Raw genomic sequence first — 26,102 nt, forward strand, 5'->3', positions numbered from 1 at the left:
CGTTGTCGTATACATCACTCACTACTTAGCTGCCACGTCTTCTGTTATTTTAGGGTTCATTTAAAAGGAGAATGAAAAAAATTGTATTTTTTTGTATTATATTTAATTTAAAATAAATATAAAAATAAAATAAAAATATTTACAAAAATATTTTTAGTTATTAAATAAAATATATTTAAAATTTTAGTTTCAATTTTTAATTATTAAATATAATATTAAATTTCAATTTTTTAATTTCAAATTCAATCTCTAAAAACAAATACTAATTTAAATACCAAAAGTTTTACTGAGTTATGTCTTTTAACATTAGATTTTATTATCATTATGAACTCATATAGTAGAAGTTCTAATGTCAATTTTTGTGTGAAAATGATATCTACATATAATGTTCTAACTCTAGGTTAATTCCTAAGTCTTATATCAAGTTAATTGATGTATTTAGTGGGGATATCTAATTTGGCAAAGAAAAAGCTATTTTTTCTTTCATAATAAAGGTATGTCATATATATTATTTTATATAAAAAGAATTAAAAAATATTTAGTATATATTTTTAATTTTTTTAATTCGTGTCCATAAAAATTTTAGCCGAAATATAATTTACCAAAAAATAAATTCTTTAACATCTTAATTATTTTCACATTTATTTTTATTATGTACATTTAAAATCCTAGTACTTAATAAAATTTGATCAACTGTTGGGCCACCATTGATTAATGTAGCATTATCTCTTTTTGATTCAAGAGATGATGTGTTATATAAAGATTAGATCCATGTACAATTTGACCAAAGCATGGATAAATATTGATTAATCTATATATTTTTGTCTATTCAAATTTGAATCATGAAAATAATAATAAAAAAAACAACCAACTTTAGCCAACTTTATTTTATAAGTTGAGGGGGAAAAAAGGTGAAAGATGAGTAATGTAATTTACGTGACAAGAAAATCAATAAAGTGATGAAGCCCCGTGCATATATATACTTTATATATATATATATATGATATGAAAACATTTAAATTTAATTAGTCATTCCTCTTTCAAATTTAACGATCCATATCCATCCATCGCTGTTGTTCCTTATTGCATCCTTTTGTGGACTAAATTTTAACAAGAAATTTAGTCAACTCCAATTATTTATAGATTTAGTACCTAGTATACATAGTAGCTTGTTAGGTTGACTGGTCGGGTTGGCAAATAGGGTAACATAAATATTGAAACAAAATTGGTTGGTGAATATTAGCCACAAGATATTCTTATTTTCATGCCATGCATGATGCATATGTAGGGCTTATATAATTATATGATATTATATATAGTAATGAATAAATCAAGCATAGTACATAATGTATATATTTGTCGGTTTGAAAATAAAAAAGGGTGATACTGTGCTAGTGTTATTTAGGGGTCAACAAGGGACCTAGCTAGAGATTATTATTATTATTATTATTATTATTATTATTATTATTATTATTATTATTTGTTAGATTAATATAGATTTCAACTTTATATACTTGTTGTTTTGCACTTTAATGAAGCATTCAACGGAATCACATTAGATTTCAGAGAATGAACTGCAAATGCGGTGGCATTTAGATTTTATTTATTTATAGTACTAATTTTTAGCTAAACAAATAACTAGAGAAAAGAAAAGGTTAACCATTCATAAATAACTTTTTTTTTAATTCTTATGGTTGTTATGCATGTAGATAATGACTACCCTTATTCTCTAGTTGTTTTAGTTGGAAACTTGGAATCATATTATGTGTTTGTTGCCTAAAATAATTCTATTCAAATCGAAAATACTAAATCATAATAAGGTCAATGGAATTTTTTTTTCATCTTCTTTAAAATAGTAATTTTTTATTGTTAGGTATATAGTTCACAATTTTTTTTTTCATTTTGTGTTTTTACCATAGACTATAGTTCCTATTTTATAGAGTAATCATTGTATATTTCTTAGTGAAAAAGACAAACAAAAGTTGGTCCTTGGTTTGGGCCTTGGGCTTTAGTTGGGCTTTACCCTACTCTGTTTCAGACCTATATATACCTATCCATAACCCCCCAAAAAAAAATTGAAATTACCAATCCAAAAAAAAGTAGTAGATACTATAAAGAGAAATATATCTATACCATCCTTTTAATATGACTATGTTATGGTGACTATAATAATTATAGTATTTCAAAAAATGTTACTAAAATTAAAGTAATGCTTTTTTATTGTTAAACAATGCAATTTTAAAAGTGTTGGTTAAAAAAAAGTTACTAAAATATAGAAAAAAACGTAACTTTAATTTTAATAATATTTACATAGTCACCGTAGCATAATCATATTAAAATCTATATCATGTGGAGACAGCTCTAAAATTTAGGGGGAGAAAGTGAGAGAACATAAAATGAAAAGACACCACATTCAATTTAAAACCTTAAAGTAGTAAATTAATGAATTTCTTATTTTATAAATTCCTCACTATTCATTGCTTTCTTTGATGTGAAATTAATTTCAACATTCCTCACACTTACTAACATTAACATTTAGATAATTGGTTCATCATAGAAAAGAAAAGAAGCACATAAGAGAGAAAACAAAGGGTATTAATTCTTCTACTATACGAGTTCATTAAAGCAACATGAAATGAACATATAATAAGTCATACATCAAGAAAACTATGAATACATACAATTTTTTTTTTCACTTTACATTGTCTTTATTATGTGACACATCTATGTTGGCTGTGGTAGTGGCTGCAAGATTTTCACCTTTTGAAGCTCCCATTTCTGCCTCATGTGTCTGAATTTCCACCCTAAACTTCTTATAAATGTCACCTTTATAGAATTCCCTAGTCCTCAAGACCAAAATAAATGACACTAAACAAGCAACTAATGTTGATGCTGTGATTATGAAAAATGGCAACCTATAACATTGTACTCCTAAACAAGTTAAGTCTTGTCCAACTTTTCTTTCTAGTCCTTTCATTTCCAATTGCTTCAAAGCTTCTTTATCATACAAAGAGCCTGTTACTTTCACATTTAGTATGAATGATCCAACAGGGCTAGCCACAGCTCCAAAATTGTACAATGTTGAGTAGTACTTGAGTCCGAAAATTTCGGATATGATTGCAAACATTAATGGCCATATGGCTCCAAAGCAGAATCCGATGATCACGGAGGCGAAGTATAGTGAATTTGGGATTCCAAGAGCGATTAGAAGGTGGCCGACGCAAGATAGAAGCATGACAAGTGAGAGCATCAACGGCCGGGGGAACTTGTATTTTTTTAGGAATACCTCGGACGCGAAGCCTGAAGAGGCGCGTCCGAGGTAGTTCCATATGCTAACTAGGGATACAAATGTTGTGAGGCTCTTTTTGGGATAACCTAGTGATTTACCAATTTGTCCCAAGTTGTCTAGTGCTGTTAATGTTCCACCAACACCAAATGTTGTTGCTATGAAGAGGATTAACATGTCAATGCTGAAAAGTGCTTGCAAGATTGTGTAGTCCTCTCCCCTGCTTGGGGGTTTGAATATGTTGCTTAGACATGAAGTTCCACCATGTGAAATGGCACTATTTGAATTTGGTGCTACCTGTTCAATTAATATTACCAAGTGTAAATTTTATTTATATAATAAAAGATTAGACTTTATAATATTAATTAAGAGGAAAAAATAAAAAAAAATCTATTGCATTTTGATACAAAATATTAAGGTTTTGTTTATACTAGGAGAGGCACAAATATGTTTGATAAGAAAAGATTTTAACACAATAATTTGTCCAATTTTTATCTGTCTATTTAAACATTAACAAAGAGACAAAATTTCTATTATTTTTTATTATCTTAGACCATATTTACTAGTTAAGACATAATATCTAACACTAAAAGAACAAAGAGATAAAAATATATTTAATACTCAAAAAATAAATTATTTATATGGTTATTTATAGTGTGTTCTAAAGAGGACATATGTTAAAATTATATATTAATTTTTTTTATTAAATAAAAAAAATTTAAAACTTATCACTAACGATAAACTTATTTTATCATGTGACCTTAAAACAGATGTTAACTAAGTTCTTGTTTATATTCTATTCTTCTGTTAAAGAGTATTTTTTTTCTTTTTGTTTATACATTATTGTCTTGTCTTAACTACTAAACACATACTTATTTTCTCTTAAATTTTATATTAAATTACTTACCAATCTAATAAGATACTGAACATATTAACTAATATATAACATCCACATAACAAAAGTATTACTAAATTACTTGCACTTGAAATTTGAACACTACCTGTGACTGTGATTCTAGTTGGGACAATTCACTAGCAGGAGATGGAACTTGTGTGACAACTTTGAAATCAGAAGAAGAAGAAGCATGATTGATGTTATTATTATGATTGTTGAAGATGTTAAGTTCTTCTTTAAAGACAACAACAAGTGGAAGAAGGAGCAACAAGAGAACAAAGATGCCATCAACAATGTACTGAACCCTGTTGAAACTCAACCTGTTCTGTAACACAATCAACAGCATAAGAAAAGCAGCAACACCAAGTGATATATAGAGAAGCTTGTAGAAAACTCTCAGCTCCTTCCGTTGCGGAACGATGTCGAGGATTCGAACCGTGGGGAGAAACAAGAAGCTTATAACAGCAGGAAGATATCCAATGAGCAAGATGAGAGCCTTAGAATCATCACCATAAAAAGCATGGTAGAGTTGAGTGAAGATTGCACCACTTAGTCCAACATAGCCTTTTAGAAGCCCAATAACACTTCCTCGGCTTCTTGGGAAGCTTTTCACACACGTTACCAATGCACCAGTGTTGGCAAATGATTGCGAATTAGCTCCTATGTCGCACAAATACAAATACAAATACCAATATTAAATACGGTACAATAATGTCGTAAAGGCTACATTTGTTTCTTAGAACATGAAAAATAAAGATATAGAATTTAGTATTTTTGTATTTTATTTAATGATAAAATAGAATAAATTATAAAAATTAATTTATTTTTATTTTTTTATTTAAAAATTTAAGAAAAATATATAATAATAAAAAATATAATTATAAAAAATTAATAAAATAAAAATAAAAAATAAGTTGTATCACTTATTAGTATTTTTATGTCTTTTTTATTAGGATAGACACAAAATACACTAATTTAGTGTTTCTAAATACAATATTTCTGTTCATATCTTATTTGTCAAATACAACTCTATGTCCCTATCTTAGTCTCCCGTCCCTGTAAACAAACGCATCCTAAATAGTTCCTAAGGCTGCATTTGAAAAGGAGACAGAGACTAAATTAAATTTTTGTATTATATCTGGTATAAAGTATACTAGATTATGTTATGTCTCAGTATTATGTTTAATTAAGATAAATATAGAGATTAAAGAACAAATTTAAAATTTAAAAGGTTAAATAAGAGTATTTTTGAGAAGAAATATAATTAAAATTTCAGTTTTCATCTCAAAAAATTTAAGTTCTCTATATCCTCAATTTTTAAAAGTACTAAAATTTTGAATCTCAAAATTGAAATTTTGAGTTTTGAGATTGAAATTTTAGTTTTAATTTCTAACTACTAAATATAGTACTAAATCTCATTATGAGTCTTGAAAACAAACATTACCTAAAAGACTAGGTATTTATCAATTTGATTCTCAAAAATTTAAACTTATCTCACGTATCATAAAATAAATTAGATGATAATATGTGGCAAAATAATTATGCTATGTTTTATCATCTAACTTATGAAATGATCCATTTGATTCACAACTGTATCTTTCAAAGATAAATTTAAAACGTTTGATTTTTTTTTTTGGAGAATAAATTGATGCATATGGAACACAAATAGAAAAGTATATAGAATGGAAGGATTTGTGCACCAATATAGAAGTATAGGCACATTTGCCAAACGTGGGGAATTGCAATGTGGCCAGTGACAGAGAGCCAAACCATGAAGTAACCAAAGAAGTTCATGGCTGCACCAATGGAGAGAATCACCCATGGAGGTGTGAGTTCATTGATAAGCCCTGAGAATATGCCAAGATTTGCACCAAGGTCCTTGAAGAAGCTAATCAAGTTGAGGGTAGATTGGTCATATCCCAATGAGGATTTGACTTCATTGGAGTATAAACCAAACATGTATGTTGCTCCTGAAACTGACATGATTAAGCATGAGGCAAAGATCATGAACCACCTCCCAGTTACAATTTGGTAGCTCAACTTCTTCATTTTTCTCATCTCTGCTTCTACCATTTTTTGCTTCTTAGGAAACTTAGGCTATTTTGGAACCATGCATATAATATATGTTATGTACACATGGGTTGGCTAATATATATTATTTCTACACACAACTATATGCTGTATTATTTGTCTTTATGGCCAGACATATATATATTTTTTTTAAAAAGAACATTATTGTTTTATGTATTATTACTATTCACATACAATGACATCTTAATTATTCTTTAGTTTTTAAATCTATCATTGTCTCCCTATTATGCATATCTAATAATCTTTTATTTAAGGTATTAGTGTTGCAAGTTGTGTATGTGTCAACATAACATTGATTTAACTAAGGTTTCAAATTCTATAAGAATGTGATGGTGGGTATTATTTCTTAATATTAATAATGGACTAACAAATATCAAATCCACCTAAATTTTTTTATTTTTTTAATATAACAATTATAAAGTTTTATCTTACTAAGACAGATTAATTATATTAAGGATAAAGTATATTTTTTATCTCTAAAATTTGACAAAAGTTTTAAAAATATTCCTAAATTTTATTTTGTTTTAATTTTGTCCAAAAAATTTTCGATTTGCATCAAATATATCCATGACGGCTAATTTTTCAAAAAATGTAAAATTAATTCAACAACAATTTCATAAGAACAACCCTCAATACAAGCAAATCAAGCATAATTTTCAAACATTATTGTTATATTGGTCTTACATTTTTTGAAAATTTAGCCATCGAGTATATATTTGATGCAAATTGAAAACTTTTGAGATAAAATTGAAACAAAATAAAACTTAAGGATATTTTTGATAATTTTTTACCAAACTTCAAAGACAGAAAGTATACTTTACCCTTATATTAATTAATTACTTGGATTAATTTTTTTAAGTATACTACTCAAACATTTTTCTTTTTAGATTATAGTAAAATTAAACTCTGAATGCTACATATCTTGATATGATTGACAAAATAAATGGCTACTAGGATAAGAAAAATATACACTAGAGGATGCCATATTATAAGGTTTTGGAAAAGAAATTAAAGTAGGTTTCATGTGGGAACTTTATTCTCCACCAATTGATAAGCACTAGACAGTGCTCCTTAACCAAACATCAAGGGAAGAACTTGGATTCAGTGGGAAACTTGGGAATAAATTAAAGGAAATCAAAAGATATATGCATTGTCCTTTTGTAATTGTATATATACTCTTCTCTCAAAAAAGGGAGATAAGGTATTTAAGATTTTTCTTTCTTTAAGGAAAAAAAAATTGTTTTGAACTTTCTATCTAGTTTGATCATGCAAAAAGAATTTGTTTTCTAACTTCAAGGGATATAAATTAAAGCAACAATAATATAATTTGCTAACTAGCTAATTTCTATTTGATTGATTTACTTTTTAGTTTTTTTGAGAATGTTTATTTTTTTTCTATGTAATTGGTTCTATTTTTTTTTTTAGTTGTTGTTAGATGATGAAGTATAAAGTTATTTGTTATTATTCTAATAATAAAAAGTAGGTATTAAATTAATATATAAAATAAAAATAGCACAACTAATATAATTTATTAATCGTATATACAGTTAGAAATGATTGCTTAATAACACTTAAGCATCAATGAATCTTGATGGAAATGGTCACACACTTGGGAAGAATCTGTTTGAAAGGTGGAAAGGGTCACATGCTGAAGAATATATATCACTTTTTTGAAGAATAATAATTTTACTTTTTGGATAAAATCACTTTTATTTGTTGTATGGAAAGAAATAATCAAATAAAAGATTCAACACCATTATTTCCAACACTTTATATTTAGATAATATAATTTAAAGAGTAAGCAAAATTCATGCAGTTTAATTTATTTTTAATAAAAAATAAATTAAAATCATTCTACAAATTAAAGCAAAAGTAAGCATATAACTGAAGATATATATATTCTTTTCCTCATAAAATAACAACTATATATCATGATGATCAGAAGAGTTCTTCAAATTAAATGAAAAACAAAGCAAAAATGTTTTACTTTTTGTTCGTTACCTGATGATCTTGAGTATTCGACGGGTCGGATGGTGATGAGTATGGGAACGGGTGAGACCCTGAATTGACATGGAGCGAGGACAAAGATGTGAGTTGTAGACGCTAGAGGTGGTGTGAAGCATGGGGGGTGGCCACCTGTAAGGATACTCCGACGATCAAGTTAGTGTTCGTACGATTTGGTAGCCGAATTAAGTAAGAATGTTATGTACCTCGGGAGAGAGCTATCTTCTTCCCTTATATATTGTATTGGACGGGCCCATAGGTGATCTAGTCTACTGGCCAAAAAACTTCTATAAGCTGTCCTGGTCCACGTGGTGGAGCAGGTCGTTCTGGTTTTCGGGTCAGAGCTTCGAGTGCTACCTCGAGAGTGCCGACTCGGCCGGCTTCTGGGCGCAGAGATTTGGACCGTCTGAGAGCAAATCGGACGAGCTTCGGACCGGGTGTTAGGGACCGACCCATCAAGTTCCCTGATGCGGAGAATGATTCGGGACTTGAGTCGGAGGCGGTGCCCCGACCCGTCGGCCTCCGGACTAAACTTGTGACGGTCCTTAACACTTTTCAACAAAATTTTTCTTCTTTCTTTTTGTTTTGTTTTAATTTTTTTAGCAAATCATCTACTTAGCAAGATCCTCATAATTAATAAGATTGAGCCAAAATGAAGATATTTAATTACTAACCCTTCTTTATTTAAAATAATTATATATAGGCCAAATGATGTGTTAATCAAATGAGACAAAACATGTGACCAGCCATGTGATTGCATATTTGCATTGGTTGTAATTTAACTTGTAACTAAGTGTGTTTAAGTATATACAATATATAAAATATAAATCTTTGACTGGTTTTGTATCGGCAATTTGATAATAAAAAAAATAAAAAAATTCAAATTAGAACAAAGTGTCATACTTCAGTTCACGAGACAAAAGCATCATCACTTTGGGATAAACTCAATTAATCAATTTACAACATAAATTAATGGTTCACTAACATCTCATCATGGCTTTTCACAGCCAACAATAATGGTGCTTGGATTACCCACATTCATTGGTAAATGTGGAAGATACTAGTATACTAAAGCTACCATTAACTAAGTGGGTTTGTTTTATTGATGTCATTACTATCTACAACATTAAAATGGATAATGATAACTATATACAAGAAATTAAAGTAGTTTATTAATTAGTTTAAAGGTTATGCTGATGTTAAGCATAAAAAGTATTAAGGTTACTTATATTAAAATTTTTTAATGTTTTTAATATATTCTTCATACAATCACTAAATACCCAACTAAAAATTTTAACCTTTTAATTTTTTTCATTTAATATATGTTTTAATAAATAATGTTCTAAAGGTACTTATTAATTCATGCATGCTATAATTTTAGTTAGTTATTCGGTTAAAATCAGAGAAAGAGAGAGAAAAAGAGAGTATATAAAGGCTCAATTTTATGGAAATAGAAGATATATGTATGTTATTTTTCGATATGGATTTATGGAAAATTAGACATATATGTGGGACAACTTTTTGACAGTGTGAGGTAGAAGAACTCGGACCGTGCGAGTTCTTTGGTTTTAAACTTTTGCATAACAAATTGTACGGTCCAATTTGTATGGTAAGAGAATTTAAATTTCGAAAGGTTGAAATCGGACCCTCCGTGTTGCTTAAACTTGGTTTTTTAATATGAAATGGGACAGCAAATCGCATAGTCCGAGTTTCATGCTGAGAATTTGAATTTAGGAAGATTAAAGTCGGACCCTCCATTTTGCGTGAGCTTGGCAATTTTTTATATGAACTGGTAAATGAAATTGCATGGTCCGATTTCATTTTTTAATATTTTTTTGAATCAGGTTAACATAATCGAAGGGTGCGAGTTGATTAAAAAGCCTATATAAAAGTGTGAAGTGAACTGGTGGCAGCTTACTCGCGTCTTCTTCCGCTTCTTGAAGGGCTGCTTCTTCTGTTTTTTCTTTTTGGTTTCTTTATTGCTTGTTTTGAACCTGAAAATCTAGTAGATAAGGTTATGCTTCTTTTTTGGTGATTGAGAGAAATGAGTGACAGAGTGTTACTAAAAGTGTATTATTTTGGTCAGATTTTGTTACAAATGTCTGAAGGAGTAAAATTTATTTGTGAAAATCCGCTAGATGTTGTTACTCCTTTTATCATCTCATTTGAAGAGATCAAAGGTGTGATCTGCGAAAAGATTGATTCTGAGAGGACAAGAAAAATATCATGTATTCTATACAGATATCCCATACCGGTATTTGGTGAATTCGTCCAGTATCAAACCAAATATGTGACAGAGGAAGCGAGCATGCAGGAGATGTTTTCAATGTATATTGAAAACCGGGCTCAAATCTCGTTCATCGAGTTGTATGTTAAGTTTGAACAATCTGAGGCCGACCGGAATATTCTACGGAAAGATCATAATAGTGACAGTGAAGAAGAGTTCGAAAACAACTACGAATTTGTTGGTCCAGATGGAGATGAAGATCAAGGTGACGGAACTATGGCTCCAGATGTGACAGAGGTGGTAAATGCTTTCTGGCACTGCACTACCCCAATCTGAGATACATGATAAAAACTCGTAAGTCGTAAATGCTCCTCCACCCTATCGTTATACCGATCCGGAGAAACTGGGTGGTCACATGTCAACATTTTTAATTTCTACAAAAAACATAACAAATTACTAGTCAACTCATTAACAATTACTAACTTACTATCATAAATCATTTTACTGAATCCTTATAAAACTAATTATTCTAACTTCTAAAATTAATTATTAATCCTTAAAATTATTCATAACTAACTACTAATAAAAATAAGAGTAAAGTATCGTTTTTGTCCCCAACGTTTGGGGTAAGTCCTATTTGCGTCCCTAACGTTTAAATCGTCCTATTTGTATCCCTAACGTTTATAAAAGTGATTCAATGTTATCCTATTATCAATTATACTAATAAATCGGATTATATTTTTCAATTATGCTCACTTGGATGTATTCATTCTCAATTAAGTCTCACTTGGATGTGTTTTCAATTTTAATATTATACCCACTATTTGTGTTTAGATTCAATTATGTCCATAGAAAAGTGAATTATGTAAATGTTGTAGGAATTAGTTTCAACTTTTGATGAGCTATTTTTCGGAATGGATCATCGATTCTATTCCAGACATTTGTATTATAACTTCAAAAAGAGATTTTTAAAACTCAAACTAAAGCGTTCATGATGTGTAATTGACGACAGGATAACATTGAATCACTTTTACAAACGTTAGGGATACAAATAGGACGATTTAAACGTTAGGGACACAAATAGGATTTACCCTAAACGTTGGGGACAAAAACAATACTTTACTCTAAAAATAATTACTAATACATATATTCCTAATCAAAATTCTCAACAATATTACAACATCTAAAATAATATCAAATATTAATTACTCATTTACTATCATTTAAATATTTTTCCTCAATTATAAAAAATAGAGTCCCGTTAGGGAGACAATAAAATATCTATACAATATGTACAATGGGCTATTTATTTGGCCCAATATGTATTAATAATGTAAATTAAACATCATTATCCATAATTTCTAATTGCTTTTTGTGATATCTACCCCCAATTTATCCCAAATTATTTCACATTAACTATTCATCACCCACCATTACCTACTCTCCAAAAAATTCCATTGTTTGTTTCGCAGAAAATCCCCCTTTCTCCGCCGCCCCGCCATGTGCGCAGCAACCTGTGTCTTACCGCTCTGTTTCTGCGTGAAGAACCTCTGTCAACGCCCTCCTCCTCGCGCCAACGCCCTCGTCGGAAGAACCACTGTCACTCCTTACGCAGCCGAACATTCGTGACCTGCAATTGTCAGCGTCGTTGATGTGAGTTGTAGCTCCGAACCTCGCGCTCACATCATCTCAGCGCTGCTGACCGAGTCTTGTTGAATTACTCGGAGAATAAACATCCACAAAAACTGTGAAAGTGAACATCCAAAATCATACAAAAACAAACATTCAATGTGAACGTGTATAAAATTTAAAAACGGGAATCATGATTTGAATCAAAATTTAAATTGAAAACTACTCAAAATTAATTAATTGCCGCTAATTTAATTCTAATTTTAATTTAACCCTATTGTATACATTGTATAAAACATACATTAGTTTCTCATACTTTTCTTTCTACTAATCATTCAATACTAACAATTTCTCACAATAACAATAACATTTAACTTCATCCATTAACAGTTAAAGTTAATATTTTTTTAAAAGATTTAAAAAATTAACGTTCTTTTCAAACATAATTATACTAAAAAATAATAAAAAATTAAAAATAAAATTACATTCTTTCTAAAAAGACCCTATCATTCTGTTTAATTTTAAATTTTAAAAACTAACAAGAATAATAATAATGAATTTTCTAATAATAATATTTATAATTAAAAATTAGTAAAAAAATTTTAGAAAAATCTAACAAATATTGAAAAATACTAATAATCATGCTATTTATATTCTTAAATTGTATTTCTAACAACAATCATAATAATTAAATTTCTAACAATAATAATTATAAACATAAAAAATTTAAAAAATTTAAAAAAATTTACATAATTAGGATGACTGAGATAATGAATAATATGAAACTCAGATCGATCAATATCTTTAATTTTATGTTTTTTTGGCATGATTTTTTTTCCTCCACTATGCAAAACTCCACTAAAAACGGAGAAAGGAAGAAGAAAGTGGGAGTGAAGTTGAGAGTAAAATGTAAAAGTGATTGTAATCGGAAGGTGAGAAAAGGTTGCATGGGTCTTTGTTTGCTTTCGGGCACCGTTCAGGGAGAGTGTCCAGGCTGCATTAAATCGGACCGTGTGTTTGGTGAAACGTAACTCGGACGGTCCGTGTGGTGAATGGAACTCGATTCGAATTGTGGCTCCACGGATACCACAAAATTATAAAGTACATCCCTCTTCTGTATCAAAGTCTAACACCAATCATGCATCCATATGTAAATTAAAAACGGTATATAAAAAGTGATATTTAAATTATAAAATATATGTGATAATACAAATTAATTTAAATTAATTTAATGGTTAATTCACTATTATATTTAATATGAATAAAATTTAAATTTACAACAGATTAATTTTTAAACTATAAAATTTTGAGGATATCACAAAAAAAATGAAATGCATGTTAGTATAAATTTAGCAACAAAAGAAGAGTCAAATTAAATTTCAACCCATGTCGGGAATTAAAGGCCCCTAATTAATATAAGGTAATATATTATCATGAAGTGTTGAGAAGTTTTGCACAAGATTATATATATATATATATATATATCCTTCATGATTTTCTGCAGAAGCTAAGCAATTTGGCAATGTGGTAATAGAAAGGGGTGCTTTGGTGCTTTCTAGAGAAAGTGAAAAGGGCAGCTACCAAATTAGTAGAATAATATTATAATAGCCACAATTTTAGCATAGGGCATGGACTTTGCATGATGATACCCCATAAAAGTGAGTACCCTTTCAATATTTTGTTTCCGAAAGTGATGAGAGAGTTATTATTAAGTATTTAAGCTAATTAATTTAGAGATAAGTAATAAGTTGAATCATCTAATTAGTTATATCTCAAATGATATAATCTTTTTATATTTATCTAAAAAATCGTAAATTCAAAATTTTCTATTTTTAGTAAAAAAAAAAATAATAAGTTGAACCATATAAAAAGTCAAGTAACTTAATACAAAAAAAATCATACTTTATATATAATAAAAATGAACCATTAAATTATTTATTTATATAAAACATATACTAAAATAAATTAAATAAAAAATATATTTATATATAAATATATAATAATTAATTTTTTAATAATATATATAATATTTAAAAAATTATAATAAGTAGTTGCAAAACAAATTAAGCGATGTATATCACTCATTTTATTATTTGACAAAAATATTGAAGATTATTTGTCATGATTACATCATATCTTATTACCATAAGATCATTGATCCGTTCTTATCACTTATGTGGGCAACATATCCAAAGATCCTATTCAAATTAAAGTAACCCATCGGAACAAATTTTCCACAGTAGCTTCTCAAACATGGCCTATAGAATATTCGCACTTGGAGACATAGGACCATTAATTAAGGATGTAATAATTGCTGTATGCAAAGAAGGATTCAAATTGAACGATTACACTACTATATAATAGCCTAATTAGATGCCTTTCCATTAATTAATCAACTTTAATATGGAATTAATCAAAAGAAGAGAGAGAATAAGATAAAGTTCCAATTTGACTCATTTGAATAATTGATAAAGAAAATAAATAACTATTATACATAAGATAGTAACATACATTATTATTGAATATATATACACACACACATGTGATGATAATATATAAAGTTTTTTTTTTAAATATAAATAATAAGTATGATATTTTAGCTTATTATAATATCGTGATGATCAGCTAAATCGTGCAGATATTAATCATAATTTTATAGACTTGAACTAATTAATAAACCTACTTTAAATGTTAGAGTGGGTGGCTATATATATTAGGATATAAAAGAGGGTTTGAAGCAATGATGAAAAGTGAACATTGTTTCAAGTGTGGGATTGGTTTATACTAAATATCTTGCTCCTTCCTAGAATCTTTGTCTAAATCCGATTTGAAATTTTATCCGCTGAAGTCATTATGCTAATAATTCTTTTAACCACAATGGATTACGCATATTTTCATATATATGTTTGGTACTTATTTGTAAATTAATTTTGACAGAAGTGATAATGTTTGGATAGTAGTAAGCAAAATTACTTTTAAATATATAATTACCGAAAAAGGTTTACTTAAAAATATTATTTTGTCTAACTTATCTTTCTATTATTATTATTATTGTTATTATTATTATTATTATTATTCACATCTCTTAAATATATGAGTTTTAGATCATCTCTTAAACTGATTTTTTTTTCAAAAATCAAAATTTTCTAAGCAAAAATCGATTTTTCTGTGAAAAAAATTCAATTTTTCTGTGCAAAAACTAGTTTTTCTATGAAAATTGATTATTTTTTAATCGATTGAAAATCAATTTTTAAATTTTTTATTGTTTAATAATCAATTTTATCATGTAAAACTAATTTAGTTAATTAACCTAAAATAAATTTTTAGTTAACCAAAAATAGATTTAATTTTTTGGTTAACCTTAATTATGTACAACCCTAATTATAAGTTGTGACTATGAAATCAAACTTAGTAATTAGTTCACATAAATATCTCATCAACATTAGAGTTTAATTTCGTTTACCTTACTTATATTAGGATAATTAATTAATATTAATATACAAAAATTCATATCACTTTTTTTAATTTAAATTCTTTTTTTTGGTCAGATTTTTAATTTAAATTCATGTACATACTTTTTTTCAGCATAGTTACAAGCTTGATGGGCCAAAGCCCACACCATACTAGTATCATTTAAATTCATGTTCATACTTTGTTTTTCGGTATGGATTAATTGGGCTTTATATAATTTAAGGTCCAATTCAGGCCCATAATAGTATCCGCGGTGAGGATTCTGATTAGTGATTAGTACAAAATTTTAGTCAAAGCTTAAAGACATAAAAGAGCATGACCAAAAAAAAAAAGACATAAAAGAGGATTAAACTGTTATTATTGAGCAATATAATGTATTCTCACAATAGTGGACCCTTTTGGTGTCTTTCTCACCTCAGTGACCTTTTTCATGTCTTAAATTGGATGCAATTACTATATAACTCTTGCATGTCTTAATTGAGTTTTAAACTACTACTTTTGAATAATAGCTACCATGGATGATAATAATGGAGAAGCAAAGAGAATGGAAGAAGGTTTGAATGGCTCTATTGTTATTGATCATGATGAAAAGGACAAAACGGTCATTTCTCATGAGAAAGATCAAGGAACAATGAAACAGAAAACAAAGAGAATCGCAACACTTGATGCATTTAGAGGTTTCACTATCGTGGTCAGTCTTAATTATTGATAAAGTATATATTAAAATAAATATATACTTTTAACAATTATAAACATGTGTGCATGTATACATACAAATAGTTGTTTATTTAAATTTTAATTATTCTGTTAGTTTTTATATTTTTATCAAATTTTCAATTAGATTTTTATATATCATATCAAATTTTACAATTAAATTTTTGCTGTGATAAAAACGTTGAAATTAATGAAATATTTCGTTAAACTATATAAAATATTTAGTCAAGTGTTAAGTATATTCATTTTATTTATTAAGGTAGTGTTTGTTTTGAGGTACTGAAACAGAGATTAGAAGACTGAAACTTAGTATTATATTTGTTGGTTCAAATACTAAAATTTTTGTGTTTGTCCCCAAAATTTCAGTATTTCACTACCTCCAAAAAATAGGGACACCAGGAACTAAAATTTTTAGAAATGGAGACTGAAACTTTAATATCATTTTATATCTAAAATACCCTCATTTCAATTAATTAATCTTAATTTTACCCTTTATGCAAATTAAATTAGAGTTTCATTCTTATTTTAATTCATGTCTCCTACTTTGCACCAAATAAAATATTAAGATTTATTTCAATCTCTATTTTTTAGTCTTTATCTCTCAGTCTTAATCTTTCCATCTCTGTCTCTCCATCAAACGCTACCTAATAGAATATTCTGTTAATTCAACATTTTTATCACGGTAAAAACTTAATTAGTAACAAAATTTAATATGATATAAAACTCAATAAGAAAAAAACTTAATTAAAAATTCAGTAAAATTATTCACACCAAAAAACCTTTATTTAATTTGTATTATGAGCTTATATTAGGTGTATAATTGTATGTAAAGGTGATGATATTGGTTGATGATGCTGGTGGGGCTTATCCAGAAATTGATCACTCACCTTGGAATGGATGCACATTGGCTGATTTTGTTATGCCTTTCTTTCTTTTCATTGTTGGAGTTGCCATAGCTCTTGCTTTCAAGGTAATTAAAATGTTACATCAGCTATCATCATATTATACTAGTCAAAATTATATTATGTTATAATTAGTGTTAATTCAATAATAATGCAGAGAGTCCCTAAGGTTAAATATGCTGTGAAGAAGATATTCATTAGAACATTGAAACTTCTCTTCTGGGGTATACTTTTGCAAGGTATAATTAACCATAATAATTCTCTTCTTAACTTTGCCTCATCAGATGCATATACAAATTAATATGTTATTATTAGAAGACTAATAAAGTTTTAACCTCAGGTGGATACTCTCATGCCCCTGATGACCTTTCATATGGGGTTGACATGAAATTTATTAGATGGTGTGGCATTCTTCAGGTCCGACTCATCCTCAAACTAATTAAATTATTATAATAAAAATTTAATTTCTAAATATCAATATTAAATTCTCCTTTAAACTAACATCTAATATCAGTTTATTTTTACGCAACTTAATCTAACTTGATTTTTAGGATAAAATATATTTTTCGTCCACAATGTCTATGATTTTTTTAAAATATTTTTAATATTTAATTTTATTCAATTTTATTTCTAATGTTTTCGATTCATTTAATTTTATTTCGAACGATTTCGATTTTTGTCAAAATTATCCCTAAAAATTATTATTTTTTACCCCAATATTTTACATGGAATTAATGTCTATGAGTAATTTTGATACAAATAGAAAATATTAGGAACAAAATTGAATGGAACTAAACATTAGAGATATTTTTAAAGAAAATCGCAAACACTAAGTAAAATGTTAATTTATATTTATATTCTTGAATAACAAATATGAGAAATTTAATTTGTATATTATATATATTGTGTGTGTGCATGCAGAGAATAGGCCTTGTATTCTGTGTTGTTGCTCTAATAGAGACATTTAGTTCCAAGATTAGACCAACCACCCTAAATCCTGGACATCTATCCATTTTTACTGCCTATAGATGGCAATGGTGAGAGGGGCAAATCCAATTCTACTGAAATTAAATGGTTGAGATTGTAAAAATTCTTTGACTAATTATTAATTAATTAACACTACATGTTGCATAGGTTTGGAGGATTTGTTGCATTTCTGATTTACATGGTCACAACATTCAGCCTCTATGTTCCAAATTGGAGTTTTGTGGACTATAATGAGGAAAACCCAAAGAGACATACAGTAAGTTTATGCACCTCTTCATGATTTGAAATGTTGTCAAATAAATGGTTAATTTAGCTCAGTTGATCCACAAGTTAGTTTACTTATCTATTTAAATAAATATTAAGAGTTCAAATCATGCATATCTATGTATATAGTAATTTATTAAGAAAGTAAAGATATCTAAAATGTCTTTTTTTTTAAATATTTTCTAATAATTAAAATTTAACATATATAATCGATTAAACCGTATTATTTCTGTCATAATTAAATCGAACAAATCAATTTAGCTGAAAAATTGATGAATTAAATTTTAAACTGGTCTAAATTAATATTTTTTATAAAAAATAATTATATAATAATAATATTTTAATTATTTTTTATAATAAAAATATTATAGTCATTTTCTATAAAAAATGTTAATTTTGCCCAATTCAAAATTTAGTTCAAAAATTTCTATAATTAAATTTTAATTACTAAAAAATATTTTTAACAAAAAGACATTTTAAATATTTTTATTCCCGTATATTAATTAACGATAGTCAACATAAAAACCTTTAAATAAAGATTAAATTTGGAATGAATTAATTTTTAGTCTATTGGTGACTAATCATTAATTAAATTGTTGTAATTATTACTACAAGGTAATATGTGGCATGAGAGGAGACTTAGGAGCAGCATGTAATGCAGTTGGCTATGTGGACAGACAAGTTTGGGGGATTAACCATCTTTACTCTCACCCTGTTTGGTCACGCTTGAAGGCATCTTATTATGTCATATCATTAATTAATAAGTTTAAACTACCTATTTTTATGCTTTTCATTAATTATAATTATTTCTTCGTTTTAATCATTAACAGGCATGCACATTAAGTTCTCCAAGTGAGGGGCATTTTCGTAAAGATGCTCCAACTTGGTGTCGTGCTCCCTTTGAACCTGAGGGCCTGTTGAGGTTTGTCTTTATTTATTTTTTGAAAATGTAAAATAAATAGAAAGATTTATTAGAAGAAATTAACTATTTTATATTTCACTTTTTTTTTTGTTCGTTTTAATTAGTTCCATATCAGCTATCCTGTCTGGCACCATTGGCGTCCACTATGGTCATGTCTTGATTCACTTCAAGGTTATTAACTACTTTAATTTACTACTTTATCCCTATAATATTATATTATATTATATAGAAAGACTAAGTTGTTGTAATTAATTTATAAAACATTATTATTTTATCATCAGAGGCATTCAGAGAGGTTAAAGCAATGGATCTCAATGGGGTTTGTGTTACTAATCCTTGGCATCATCCTTCATTTAACACATGGTAAGCTACTGATACAAGTAACTGCCATTAACTGATTCTGGTAATTCAGTTACTAGAGGTGAGCACGGATATATTTGGTTAGGATTTATGGTAAAATTAGAACCGAATCGATCAAAATATAATTAGTTCGGTTTGGTTCGAATTTACATTTTTTAGTATATGTATCCGAATCAAACCAAACCAATTAAAAACGGATTGATTCGGTTTGAGTAATTGGGTAGCTGATGACTTTAAAATTCATAAAAAAATCAAATTTTTATCTTAAAAGTTCAACAAATACAATAAACATATAACATCAATAGAAATAATCCAAACATGTTAAACACCAAATACATTAAAAACTAAACTTATTAGAATCCAAATATATTAATAATGAATAATCATTGTCTAATGGAAAAGCCATATATATTTTTTATTTTTTTATTTAATTAATATATAATCGAGTTTGCGGGTTGGTTCAAGTTCTGCACATTTAAAACCGATACCCGAACTAATCACTAACAAAAATTATCGATTTAGTTCGAATTTTGAACCCGATTACCCATTAATTTCAGAACCAATTTAATTGATTCGATTCAAATTCTGACGGATAATCGGTACTTCTACCCGTACTCACCCCTATCAGTTACATGCCTAAAACAGAATTGCTTTCTTCTATGCTAATAAGTAGTTGATCTGCAATTAGCTTCATTGAGACATTAACTGTAAATTGTAAAACAGGGAATGAATTAAAAATTTAATTAATCTATTAGTTTTTATAATTTCATTAAATTTATTATTAAGTATTTATATATATATATTTTTTAATTAAATTTCCATATTATTTTTAATTTTGTAATTAAACCTTTTTTAATATAAAAAATATTAAAATTAACTGAATATTTCTTTACAAATTAAACGCATTCATAATTAAGAACCTAACTAAATATTTACTATATAATTTTGGGACGAAATATTCTGTTAATTTAATGTTTTTTATATAAAAAAACATAATTGTAAAATTAAAAGCATTTAACGACCCAATAAAAAAATATAAAAATCTAATTACAAATTTTATAAAATTATAGAGACTAACAGAATAATTAAATTCTATTATCTGTATAAAATTAATCTGCATGGAAAATTCAAAATTGAAATGCAGCTATCCCAATCAACAAGCAACTATACAGCTTCAGCTATGTTTGTTTCACAGCTGGGGCAGCAGGAATTGTATCCTCTGCATTCTACATACTGGTAAGTAATTAAGTGAACAATAACATAAGAATATTATTTATTTATTTATTTATTAAGTAGCTAGAAGAATACAATATTTCAACAACTACCTAATTACTTATTATATTGTTAATGGAAAAATCAGATTGATGTTTGGGGATTTAGAACGCCATTCTTGTTCTTGGAATGGATAGGAATGAATGCAATGCTTGTGTTTGTTATGGCTGCTCAGAGCATCTTCCCAGGCTTTGTTAATGGATGGTATTTTAAGGATCAAGATAACACACTAGTAACAATCTACCTTACCCTTTTTATTATTTATTTAATTTATTCTTTTTAGTCTTTCAATTATATCACATAAATTATATATTAGTGTTGGTCATGTGTAAATCCATATAATTTCACTTAATTTTTAATTAAAAAATTAATCTAGTCTTGGCATATTTGAATAAACTTTTGCAATATAATAAAGCCCTTAAACACAGTTTAGCATTATTATGTAAGTTTTTCTTAAATTGAATAAACTTTTATTTACATTTAACTAACCTTACAAAATTAGATATATATGTATTGAATTATATATAGGAGCGTTTACTTTTTCTTTTTATTTCTTTTGTAATATTTTGGTTATTCCAAGGATTTGATTACAAAATTCAATTCAATATAAGGATCTAATAATACAAATTTTCAAAATATAAAAACCTAATTAAAATAATTATTTTTAGTAAAAAAATATAAAAACTCACAGTATAATTAAACCTATATAAATATAATATATGCTTTAATTTTCATATTTTTATCCAACTATAATATTCTTTTTCTCACTTTAATCTTGATCTCAAGTAGCTAGCTAGAAGCATAATATATAACAACTTTTTTGGGATGATATGAACCAGGTAAATTGGATCCAAGAGCATGTGTTTAACAATGTTTGGCACTCAGAGAGATTGGGTACTCTATTATATGTCATCTTTGCTGAAATCACTTTCTGGGGTTTGGTTGCTGGCATCTTCCACAAATTAGGAATATATTGGAAACTCTAGGCTAATTTATTTAGAAACCAATTAATCATGTTAATTAATATATGGTAGAGTCTCACATGTAATTATTTTTATATAAAGTTTATAATTAAAAATCATTAGATAATTTGATAGATTTGATTAAATTATTATTTAATGATTTTTAATTATCAACTTTACATAAAAACTGTATGCAAATTTTACTTTAATATATAGTAATATTTTTTTAATCGTCCTATTAATTTTCTCTAGCTCAATTTATAAATGATGTTAAGATATTTGAATTTGGATCCTCTAAATTTTAAATTTGTACTTTAGAAGATAAAGTGTGATCTTCTATCTTTAAATGGTTTCTCTCTTATATTTATTCTTGATCACACTTATAAAATAAATAATAAGAGATCACATTTTACTCTTTAAAGTTTAAAGTGAAATTCAAACTTTAAAAAATCTAAATCCAAGATATTTCTCATAAGTTATTTAATACATGTGTGTAATTAAAATTAAGCAAATATGTTAATTAAATAGAATACACATGTCTATTAAGAGAAATATCATACTACTTCAAGGAACCCCACAATAATATTATAACATCATCCATAGAAATCAATGAACAAACTAAAGCAAATGTTTTTGGATGGAAAGAGCCCCTATCACTAAAGTTTTGAGTCCAATTCATCAAATTATTTCAATAGCATTAAGATTGGTGTGGGGTATAAGACTACAACGTTGTGCAATAAAATCATGAAAAATGTATCCTAAGAAAATATCTAAGAAGAAATTAATTGATTAAGATTCATTGTCCATATATTAAAGACAAACTCATGAACTATTATAAAGAAGTAAGATATTTGTGTATCAATTATATATTTCTACTACTTTACAATATATTACATTCCATTTTCCTTTATTTGATCTTCTTAATTGCTATGGCCTTATCATTTTTCTTATATATACATATAAGTTAGAATTACAAATGTGTAACTTGACAAATATGATAAATTAAAAGAGATAACACCTAATAAACTATAAGATAAAAATTAAGGAGCTTGTTATATGTATATGTACAATTGTACACTAGACTATGAACAAAAACATGGATCTATCACTCCCAACCCATCAGCATTTTCCAAACTCCTTCTTCAATCTTGTTCCTCGGAAGAGATAACCCTTCTCCTCCTTCATCAAGTAAGATTCTGTATACCTCCCATTCCCTGTCTCCGATCACATGTCTTCCGATTTCAGCCTGTCGCAATAACGAATAAAACATGTTAAATTATTTAACGATTTTCAGTATGTCATATGTCTGGACTAAATTATTCATTTTTTAAATTCTAACAATAAAAAAAAGGTGACTACTCATCAAACTAAGACGCGAATACCAAACTTGTTATACAGTTCAGTAAAATACGTTAAATTATTTAACGATTTTTAACTATTATCTTTTTATAAATTCTAAAGATATCTTCACTTGAGTAATAATCAGAATATAAATAGTTACCGAAAAAATGCAAGTTTGAAGCATTTTGAGAGCAAGAGTAATGTCGTAGAAGACGAGAGGACGTCCCTTGCCGGACAACTCGACAGGATTGGCAACGAGAAGCTCAGTGTCGGGTCCCCGGCTATGGACGCCTACTCTGACCGGATGGAGTAGCTCCGTCCTAAGCCGGGACGACAAAGAATGCTGCTTCTTCGGATCTACAATCTTCTTCCCATCTCCTTTTGTGATGATGAACAAATCAATGTCACATTTTCCTCTCTCTTTAACATAGAATCTACCATAACAAATTTGAATGTTGTAGTCCTTAAGAGTTCTCATGATATCATAGATAAGACCTTTGTGATTTTGGCACATGATTTGAACAAGGGTATGAGCAGGACTAAGAGTGTTGTCCATAGTAATAGTCACTTCATCCGACCGTATTAGCGTTCTGTTTCCAATCGTTTCTTCATCGGTGATTGCCGCCAGAAGAAACGATGATGCCGGCGAGCAAATATCCGCCGCCGGCCCTACCAATTCAATGTCTATATCAATGATGGCATCCTTCAATGCTCCTCTTAAATATTCTTTGGTATCTTCCTTTCTCTTTTCAGTATGCATAAGTTCTCTACAAAATGAAAATAAATTCAGAGTTTAATTTTGATGCACTGATAGTACTTAATCAGATCCGTTCTTTTAGATGTAAAAACCTTGTGTCTGTGATGAAAAAGAGATCCATGACTTTGCCATCAGGTGTAGTAGATACCTTCACTTTCTTTATGACAAGCTCTAGTTCACATAGAGCCTCTGTAACATCTGTCACCATTCAAACAAAAACCATTTACTTTGTTAGTTCTTTCTATCAAACCCCATATGATCTGTTCCATATATTAGTCCTCCAAACATTGAGAATAAAGTAATTTAGTGAAAGGAGTAACATCTAAAACTAAAACCAAAGGTATATCAGAAACCTCAAAGTCTTGATTCTTGACTCGAAAAGATTTACCAAACCAAATCTAAATATTACTAAATAGATTGATGTTGAAAAGAACAAGACATTAAACACATGTAAATATGGTTATGGAGAATACCATGTAAAAGGCCTTTGCGATCATAGCAATTAAACTTGAGAAGAAAGACATGAGGAGGCTTAGGTGGATGGAAATCAGAAGAGTAATAAGAGATTCCAGAAGCTGAGGAACAAGAAGGGCATGCCCCAATTAGCCTCTTCTTCAACAAACTCCATCTTGTATTCTCTTTCCCAACCACCCACAATACTATGTAACACCATTTCCCATCTGTTGACACATCTAATAATTCATTCAAAAAGAGTCAACATTAAAGCAAAACAAAACAAACCCATGTCTCAAATCCAAACAAAAGACTAAGAAATCAGAGAAAGATTAGATTTTGAAATTACCTCCTCTTACAATGCTAAGACCAAAGAAGAGTATGATTCGACACAGATCAGAACCAAGACCAGTTTTGTCAGGACAGTTCACTGTTATCACTGTTGGATCTCCTTCTTTCTCTGCCTCCCTGAATATCACTACATCATCATGCAATATTCCCATAATCTTCTTCTTAGGATTATATATAATTCACTGTTCTTCTTCTTCTTCTTGTTGTTGTTGAAGCATATGAGAAGGAAAAAGAGAAGTTTCTGTTTAATTAAGTGATAATGATGATGGCTTCTTATTCAATGGTTGTTATTGGTGGTAGTATCTTGTTGAATTCTATATAAGATTCAACAATTAATAATCAATAATATTATATGAGAGAGTAATGTGGAGAATGAAGAAGCAGAGAGTTTAACTGCTTCTGAGGGAGGGACAAATGTTTTTAAGGTTGTAGACTTTCTATGTGGTTGTAAATATTATTATATATTGTAACATATTACTATTTATAGTACTGTTTTTTAATAAAAGAATTTTGTTGCTTCAAGCAATATATCTCAAAAACAAATGGAAATTAAATAAGAGATTAATTTATTTTTTTATTTTTATGAATTATTTGTATAAAATTTATGCTGATATTTAATCATATTAATTATATTATATAAACAAAGTAATTCATTTAAAAAGAAATAATTTTTACTCATGTGATTAGAATATAATGTGAAAAATATTCAACTTTTTTATGTTAATAATATAGAAATTAATAAACTCTTAAAACTACTTTTTTAAAGTATTCTACGTAATAGGAAACATAATTACATCAAAGTCTTAAATTTCTAACGTGGAAATCGTTTAGATAATAATAATAATAATAATAATAATAATAATAATAATAATAATAATAATAATGAAAAAGATAAAGTTAAATTTTTATATGAATTATTTATCTTTCTCTAGTAAATGGCATGAACAGTTAAGTTAACTGATAAATACTTGCTTTACTTTTCGTCAAAACAATTAATGATAATGATTTCCTCATTAATGTTTACTATATCCTGATTCTAACAATAATGTTTAACAAATTAAAATAGAATTCTGAAGTTTGGTAATAATAGATTTCATAATAATATCCTAGTATAGTTTTAAATTACTTCTTAAAATATTATTAATTTTTCAAAAATAAAAATCTTTCGTGTTTGTTAATTTAAAATCAATCACATATAACCAAAAGAAACGACG

At 27.9% G+C, this 26,102-nt stretch overlaps 3 protein-coding genes across 4 annotated transcripts; 1 reads left to right on the plus strand and 2 right to left on the minus strand.

The window, feature by feature from the left end:
• Positions 1-2,591: 2,591 nt before the first annotated feature.
• LOC112759856 (protein NUCLEAR FUSION DEFECTIVE 4-like) lies at positions 2,592-7,229 on the minus strand. The gene is made up of 3 exons (XM_025808073.2): positions 5,882-7,229; positions 4,288-4,841; positions 2,592-3,583 (listed from the first exon to the last, which is right to left on the minus strand). Exons 1-3 carry the CDS (start codon positions 6,252-6,254, stop codon positions 2,693-2,695), a joined length of 1,818 nt encoding a protein of 605 aa, XP_025663858.1. The 5' UTR covers positions 6,255-7,229; the 3' UTR covers positions 2,592-2,692.
• Positions 7,230-16,117: 8,888 nt separating this feature from the next.
• On the plus strand, positions 16,118-22,044 carry LOC112730079 (uncharacterized). The gene is made up of 13 exons (XM_025780193.2): positions 16,118-16,294; positions 17,150-17,287; positions 17,377-17,458; positions 17,560-17,636; positions 18,141-18,256; positions 18,354-18,462; positions 19,086-19,202; positions 19,301-19,392; positions 19,497-19,563; positions 19,674-19,755; positions 20,897-20,988; positions 21,113-21,256; positions 21,864-22,044. The coding sequence occupies exons 1-13, from the start codon at positions 16,118-16,120 to the stop codon at positions 22,008-22,010; spliced, it is 1,440 nt and encodes a 479-aa protein (XP_025635978.1). The 3' UTR covers positions 22,011-22,044.
• Positions 22,045-22,836: 792 nt separating this feature from the next.
• On the minus strand, positions 22,837-25,419 carry LOC112759872 (ACT domain-containing protein ACR10-like). Of its 2 annotated transcripts, none has more exons than XM_025808074.2 (5): positions 24,887-25,419; positions 24,558-24,776; positions 24,177-24,282; positions 23,488-24,094; positions 22,837-23,232 (listed from the first exon to the last, which is right to left on the minus strand). In XM_025808074.2, the coding sequence occupies exons 1-5, from the start codon at positions 25,038-25,040 to the stop codon at positions 23,092-23,094; spliced, it is 1,227 nt and encodes a 408-aa protein (XP_025663859.1). In that variant the 5' UTR covers positions 25,041-25,419; the 3' UTR covers positions 22,837-23,091. The 2 variants fall into 2 exon arrangements, with proteins under 2 accessions (XP_025663859.1, XP_025663860.1); XM_025808075.2 differs by having other exon boundaries at positions 24,558-24,764; positions 24,887-25,341.
• Between the last annotated feature and the right edge of the window lie 683 nt (positions 25,420-26,102).

Source organism: Arachis hypogaea, chromosome 2 (assembly GCF_003086295.3).
Source record: "Arachis hypogaea cultivar Tifrunner chromosome 2, arahy.Tifrunner.gnm2.J5K5, whole genome shotgun sequence".
Taxonomy (NCBI): domain Eukaryota; kingdom Viridiplantae; phylum Streptophyta; class Magnoliopsida; order Fabales; family Fabaceae; genus Arachis; species Arachis hypogaea.